This window comes from Plasmodium inui (assembly GCF_000524495.1).
Source record: "Plasmodium inui San Antonio 1 unplaced genomic scaffold supercont1.5, whole genome shotgun sequence".
NCBI lineage: Eukaryota > Apicomplexa > Aconoidasida > Haemosporida > Plasmodiidae > Plasmodium > Plasmodium inui.
In genome coordinates, this window is record NW_008481839.1 from 118,205 (window position 1) to 126,132 (window position 7,928).

General features: G+C 40.9%; 1 protein-coding gene across 1 annotated transcript in view; it reads right to left on the reverse strand.

The window, feature by feature from the left end:
• Positions 1–154: 154 nt before the first annotated feature.
• Positions 155–7,928, reverse strand: part of C922_01479 (hypothetical protein) — a gene marked incomplete at both ends in the record, with an annotated part of 10,744 nt that continues 2,970 nt past the window's right edge. Inside the window, 6 exons of the mRNA XM_008817082.1 lie at positions 155–3,801; positions 3,923–6,253; positions 6,676–6,787; positions 6,973–7,069; positions 7,267–7,472; positions 7,672–7,900. Of these exons, the coding sequence (XP_008815304.1) occupies positions 155–3,801; positions 3,923–6,253; positions 6,676–6,787; positions 6,973–7,069; positions 7,267–7,472; positions 7,672–7,900 (6,622 nt within the window). The remainder of the gene's footprint in view (positions 3,802–3,922; positions 6,254–6,675; positions 6,788–6,972; positions 7,070–7,266; positions 7,473–7,671; positions 7,901–7,928) is intronic.

Genomic DNA, 7,928 nt, shown 5'->3' on the forward strand with positions numbered 1-7,928 from the left:
TCAAACGTGACGGCTTATTACCAAGAAGCGTGTGTGTTACCCTCCAAATTTGGAGGTGGTCCCCCTCGCTGAAGCTTATTTTAAATGTTTACATCTATGAGCAGATACGGCCATTTCTGCACATATCTACCCATATTTGCCCATATCTGCACGCTTACTTGTACTCCCCCCGCAAAGGAAGGGAGCGGTGAAACTGGACGACCTGTTCATCAGTAACATCCCCAAAAACGACCCGCACAAATTTGTAAAAACCGAAGGGAGACAAATACTCGCCACTGACAGATCGACAGTTTCCAATGCAGCATATGGGACTGAGACACGATTTGCACACTCCCACCTCATGCGAGTCAATGAAAAAGGTCTGCTCATTCTGTCGACACCTGGTTGTTAATAGAATTTCCTCGTTCAGATCCTTCTGGAGGTAGTACCCTGAGCTGTGAAAATGTTGATAATTCTGGTAATACATATTGCTGCCCGTTTGGCATTGGGCTGTATTACCCATTTCATTGGTACCTCCCGATGCGGCCTCTTTTTTATCATTTGAAAAGGAACCCCGTACGAAATGGTTCATTCTTTCCCCATTTGTGACCTCAGCAGGTATCTCCCCCTTCTGCAAAATGTCCTTCCCCAAGTGTGTTAAAACTCCTAAGGCTAAATTGGAGCCCTTAATGGCAATATGTGAATTTCCATTTCCCCCCCCCACCAAACAGTGATAGTTAGATTTATTCACATACGCCAAACTGATGACAGCAAAAATTGCCCAACATGAAGGCAAGACTATGCTGACGTTCAGGTATATATTCAAATTATTAATCTGCTCCTTTTTTCTGTTAAAAAAAAATAACTTTCTGTTCCCCAGAGACGTAACGGATAACGCGAACTGGTAATCTTTCCTCTCTTGGTATGGATAAACGTGCACATCAAAAAATTCTGTAATTTCAAAGTGGACATACTTCCCCTTGTCTGAACCAATGGAAGACGTAGATTTATCACTCAGGGAGTCCACGCTGCCGTTATTGGCGGCTGTTCTTCCAAAGAGGTTTGCAAAAAGTAGGTACCAATAAGCAGAACCGGGAGAAACAGCTAACTTATCATAAGCAGGGCATGTATATTCACACATAATTTCAGTGACAGATAAAGGCTTCGTCACCATTTTGAAGAAACAGATATAGGGAAATGGGTTAATAAACAAGCTACTATTTCCTACATATTTTATATCATCAAAGGAGCAAAAATTATGATGTCCCTTGAAGCAGCCATTTATAAAGTAAAATTGCCCCTTTAAAGTTCCAACGACTGTTAGGTAGTACCACCCCCTCTTCACATTCCTGATGCTAAATCCAGAAGAGTGGTAAAAGGTTTGGCCCTGCTTCTCCCCCCTTTTGTAATTCTCAACGCATCCGATAACTAGCCTATCGCTAAAAACGCTTATATGTGCATCCTTTTCTCCACTAACTATCGAAGAAAACGAAACGTTTTCTTCTATGGGCAGGAACACCCAAAGGGATAGCGTATACCCAAACGGTTTTACTAATTCGTTATATATGGATAAAGGCGGGTCAACAATTAGGTTATAAAATTTGGACAAATCGCATGCATAGCAAAGGAGGTCAGAAAAAATATTGATTCCGTAAATTTTGGGAGCGTCTTCCTTTCTTCTCACTTTTTTCAAGTACACATTGTAGCCATACTCTTCCTTATCATCTATGTGAATTATTTTTTCGCATTTCCTGTGGAGGTTTCCACATTCCTCTACTTCACCATTTGGTCGATTCGTCAACCCTAATTTGTTTCCTCTGTCGTGTAACTCTTTACTGTTTCTTTCGTACAAATGTGCCCTTGGGGGGGGAGTTTTCCCAGGACTGTTTCCCCTCCCTGGAGAAGTGTCACCTGTGTACTTAGAAACCAAGCGTAGCTGATACATTCTCACTCTGTAATTCAAGTCATTGGTGAAGGCAACTACCCCCGTCTTCGCCTTCTGCGATTGTGCAAAGTATATGAAAAATTCCAAAACCTGCATGGATTTATCTCTGACATCTATGCCTTCTATTACTTGGTCTTTCATCTCCATGAAGAGGTTGTCTCCAATCATTTCTCTTCCTTTGACTTTCTTCACAATTTCGTATCTTCTCTTTATCTCTTCCTTTTTTAAAAACTCGAAGATTTTAAAAGAGGAACATAATCCTATGTTATTATTTCCAAAGCAGGAATTTCCAAATATGCTCATCTGTAATTGTTTCTCTAAATTTAGCACTTCGTGCGAGACGCTGTTCATGTACTTCCCATTTATGTAGTAAATTAATCCACTAGCACATTTGGTTATATTTAATAAGTTCCACTCATTTTGCTTCACTATGGAGTTTATTTTATTCCATTTGGCAGTCTTCTCGCATTTTATGTAGACGTTCCAAGGGTTTTCCTTCTCACCACTCTTCGCCTCGTCCATGGGTCCTCTCTGCCCCTCACTGTGCAGTTGTCTAAAGTAACGGCTTAACCTGCGCTTATCACTGACGTGTATTTCTATATCCTCAATTTTGTTTCCCATTCTCGAAATGACGAATGGGGAATTTCCTTCCATGTCACAAAAGAGGAAAGTCTTTTCCCGTCCATTTGTGGCTCCTCTTGAAGCAAGAAATAGCCACACCTCTATGGTGCACTCTGTAGGTATAACCACTGGGGGGGTTAGGACCACTAGTGCATTTCTATCATGAAAATTCATTCCCTTCAAATCTCCTGTAATTCCTACGTCACCTTCGTAACTGTTGTGAGTAAATATTTCCATTTTGGAATCCTCCACACGTTCGTAACTTAAATAACTCCGCATGTTTGTGTTCAACTTCTGGACACTCTCTTCGGTTAAGAAATTGTCGTGTTTTTCTTCCGTAAAATTTGTTTCGGCTTTTCTATCCCCCTCCGAAGCTGTCTTTCTCCGTACTTTGTCCTTTTTGTGCACACAGAGGAACTCCCCTTTCTTGTTCAAAAATTCTCCACCAACCGAAATGACCCCTCCATAGCAGTCAATCTTAAAGTAGGTCACTTTTTCTTCATAATTTTTCAATACATGTACATTAAAATATTCCTCCCCCATGTTTTCACACGAAATTGTGAAATTTCTTCTTTGTCTTTTTTCCTCTTCAATCTGTGTCAGTTCATTTTTGTCCAGAAATTCCCAACAGCGTTTTTCTATGCACACTGCCAAAGCGCTACAGAAAACTTTGCAAAATTGTTCATTTTTTCGTTTTCTTTTTTTTTCTTTTTCTTCCTTTTCTTTTCTCTCCATTTCTTTCGATCTATCTCGAGTCACCTCCGAAAAGTTTGTTAACTCCTTCACATGTAAAGAGTCCCCTTCTTTAATGAGGCTCATTAAATAACTTTTCGTGGCAGGCTTTAGGTGCTCAAATTGTCCATAAAAATCTATTTCTATGACCCTGCTGCTTATGTAATCTTCTATGTTGAAAATTGGTTCCCTTGGATCCCTATCTCCCTGTTGAATTTTCCCTCGTGAGGATGGATCACCCACGATGTTCTCCTCCAGTTCTGCCCCCCTCTCCAAATGTTCGTAATACCGCCTCATATACATATTGCTACTGCTCTTGTATTGCTCCCCCCATAGGTTTAAAACCCCACTGCATAGGTACTTTTCGCACGTCTGTGTGTAGTGTATCCCTCTGTACATCTCGCTCACATCTGCCAATAAGCAATGCACGTAAATTCTGCAAAGTTCCTTGGAGTATATGCGGTTAAGGTCAAATTCAAGGCGGAGTCCATCTCCCACCTGATTGTCTCTCCTTCCTGGGGCGCCTGCAGAAGATTCGAGTGGAGGGCTTGATGTGCATATCGAATGGGATTCTCATCTCCCATGGGAAATTCTTCCCACGTAGGCACACCCTACATATGCACATTTTGTCCCATGCACCGTTACCTCTTCTCCTGTTGCTTAAACCAGATTGAGTTTTTCTACTCGGTGTACAACCCCATACCGAAATGGCTAGCTCGCCTGGGTAGCTCTCCGTCTTCTTAGTATGGGTAAATCGTGGACTTAAACACGCTTGCTGATTTGCCGCATCTACATTGAGCTCCTCGATCTTCCCATTTATATATCCATCTGGGTGTTTTCCCTCGCCTGACACTTCGAAAACTATAGTTTCGTCTTCCACCCCTCCGGGTCCAACCATATTAAAATTGCCTTCCCCTTCTTGGTCTCCATACCCGTTATTAATAGCGTCACAAATGAGTAGTGTGTCCCCCGTAGTCGTCTGACGGGGGAGGTAGTAATTTCCCAACCCCCCAATAGGAAGAATCCCAAAACAGGGTCTATACCTAAAATAGTAATCAATTATGTACTTCATATATCTGCATTTGGCTAGCACATTTGAAACGTGAAATAGAACAGGAGACAGGTTATAGTTTACGTCTTGCAGATTTCCGAAACTGAGAATGCTTAACCCCCATGCGAAAATGATTGCCGACTCGTCGCAGTCGTTTATGCGTCCGTATGCGCATTTGCTTCCTCCATCGCTTCCTCCTCCGCTTCTTCCCCCTTTCGAATTTTTCTTTTCTCCTTTTTTCCTTCTCTCCAGAAGGGCTAAAAACTTATTCGTGTATTTGAGAAAGTTCTTCAAAATGGCTGGCACATTGTTCATTGTGGCGAAATAATTCCTCTTTACTATTTCCAAACAGCCGTCTAAATCGAGGCTGGGGAATTCCTTCTCTAGCGTTAAGCTGATCAACATAGACAAGCACTTCTCGGGTTCATCGGATAGATCTACAATATTTTGAAGAAATATAATCCACTTTTTGGATATTTTTAGTAATTTGTACCTTCTGATAAATTTATTTCTTTCCTTCTTCTTAACGGAGTTTTCATTTTCTGACTTGGGAGCTGCTTCACCAAAATGAACCTCAAAACTTTTGCTGTTCTTCAGGATATTATTTATCAACATGATACTCCTTTTTTCATTTTTCAAAAAGTATTTCTCCTCCATTTTGTGATTTCCTTCTTTCAATTTTACCACATGATTCCTATTTGTTTCTTCCTGTTCTTTTCCGCTTGTTTTCCTTCTTCTCCATATGCCCACCCATTTTGCCTTCCCTATCCTCCTTCTGATGCCGCCAATTCTCAACCATTTTTTATTGTCCTTCTTCAGGTTATTCCTTCTTCCCAATTTTATGAGCAGAAAGAAAATGGTCGCATAAATCAACCCATTGCATAGCAGTGAAATGGTTGTCAGCACCCCCAGGAAATTTCTTGCATGCACGTAGCTTAAAAAGGTGTAGTATGAGAGCGAAATGGTGACATGCACAAACATGGAAAAGTAGAAAAAGAATTTCTCAGTTGTGCGTTTTTTAACTAATTTGCATACCAGATTTACCACTTGGATAGCACAGGATGGGGTAGCGTGGTGGTCCTGTTTGTCACCCCCTGTTGGAGTTCCCCGTCTGTGTTCATTTGTGTCCTCTTCTTTGGCCTCTACTGCGCCATCATCTTCGCTCTCTTCCTCGTGTTTCTCCGGCCCCTCACCATGTGGCACACCCACTCCTCCATTTTTTAATTCCACCTTTTCTGCTTCTCCGTCATTGTTATCACTCTTCTCCGTGGCGACGTCGGATTTCTTGGCCTCTTTTTTTCTCCCTTCTTCTTCCTCATAAACTTGGAACGCCCTCACAATATGCCCCACATTTCCCCTATTTCCTAGTTCGTCCAGTTTTTCTTCCCCCGCGCAATCGTCACATTGGTAGACGCATAAAAATGTAATTAACGTATAGAGAGAAAACAACACGGTAATGAGAACAAACTGAAACGTGTGCACATTATTGTTATATATACCATTCTTATGATTAACAATTAGAGATGCCTTCACGTTGTTAAAAAATCGTTTGTGGAAAAAAAACAAAAAGAGCAGCAAGAAAATGTCATCCGGAGGGCTAAGCGTACTTACCTTTGCTTTTAACACACATAAGACGTCTAAACTAAGAATATATTTCTTCAGAAAAAATAGAAAGTAGTGGAAATAATTAACAAACGTATTGTATAGTATGATTATCCATATTTTTACATAATATTTTCGTCTCATTTTTGTGCACTCTAACGAATCGTCCACTATCAAAAAGTCGCCTCTCCTCTGTTCATCATAATTACAAAAATAAAAAAAAACACATAACCTTATTATTTCCAAGTACAAATATTCATGGTATAAAATGAAAATATGCGCAAAATATTTGCCACTGTGTTCTCTTTTGCGCTTGTTCTTTCCTGTGAGCGAACATGTGTCCACGTCAAGGGAGGGAGTGCTATCCACCCCACCCTCACTCGAGTTATCCTTTTGCCAATCTTCACCTTGCTCTACAATGACAAATCGGAGGCAAATATAGAGGTTAATATAGACACATGTCATTAGACATATTTGTGTACTCTCATAAGGGTGAAAAAATTCCCTTTGTTCGCTCTACGTGAAACACCAAAAGGTCTTCCCCCCTTTAGGCTCAAAAGTGACTATTAAAAAAGATCAAAGAGAAGTAGTTTTTTTCCTCATAAAACTAGTAGGGGAAAAAGAATTCGTCCGTGTATATGTGACATCGATGATGGACCCATTTCTGTCACATTTTTAAGACCTGAGTAGAAGTATATTACTCTGGGCGCTGGCTCTTTTCTTCCCTCCATTTTTCGTGTCTTACTTGTTAACAGGCGAAGGACAATTGTTCCCAAAAGGGAGAATACTAAAAAGAGCAGAGGCAAGAATAGCAAAAAATGAACCTTCTTTTCAATCCTTTCTCCGTTTGTACCCCTCTAAAGTGAAAAGAAAAGAGTTTTTTTTGCGAGGGCATGCAAATTGTCCCCATAGGTAGAGGAATCTCTTGGCACTTGGGGCATCTAGCTTCACTCCATTATGCTACATTGTTCTGCGTTGTCTCGTATCATATGATCACTTTTTTTTTTTTTTTTATTTCCCTCATAAGAATGTGTCGTTTTACCGCGAATATACAGTCTAGGACTTCATTCAGCGGCACTCCGATCGTGAAGAAGTGCAGCGCGTCTAAAAGGAAGTGACTATAATTGGAATTCACGTATCTGTATGGGAGGATGGGGAACGGGGGTGGAAAAACCAGGATTCACAAAAAGGGTACATGAAAGAGTGCGGTTAAGGCAAATTTCAGACGCCAAAACGGAGTAACGTGTCTCAAAATAACATACACATTTATGCGGGCAGTTTGGCACAGTTTCACAAACCAACTGGTCCGAATTCACCCTGTGAGCAAAGTTCCCACCTCAGGAGGGACATAAACTGCGTATATTTAATAACCAGTCTTATTATTTTCATTTCTCTTTCCCTTTCTATACAAGTGATTATTAAAATGCTTAGAAAGAAGCCCAGGGCGATGAAGTACAGCGAAACAGCGTACGTTGCAAAACTACAAAGCACGCAGGGACGCTTCACTGGGGTTACGAAATGGTATCTGAAATTTTCATCACACTGCAGTTGGGAAATTATCCCCAAGGAGGGGAAGAGGGGGGGAGGGGGTCAAATATGGATGTACTTATGTACGTATAGGCCATACTTAGCACATTTACCCGTGGCAAAAAAGGGAACAAACTAAATGCGCAGGGTTTCGGCATTACGGCAAAAGAGGATAACTATTTTTGTGCCATTTTTTTTTCTTTTTCTTTCGTACAATTTTGCACTGGATTAATTTATTCCCTTCCAGGCAACTTTTCCCTTCTTTATGATTCAAACAAACATCTTCTTTAAGACAGGCAATTTGAAAACTATACACTTGATCGGTTCGTACGTTCCTACACAGTTCTACGTACTCTTCTCCCCTTTCCTTCGTGCACATATTTTTAAAGGACCACACATTTTCTCCGTTGTCACATAATTCGAGCGCACTACATTTTACGCACCTGCCGTCGGTGGTGTCTACCTTGAAGC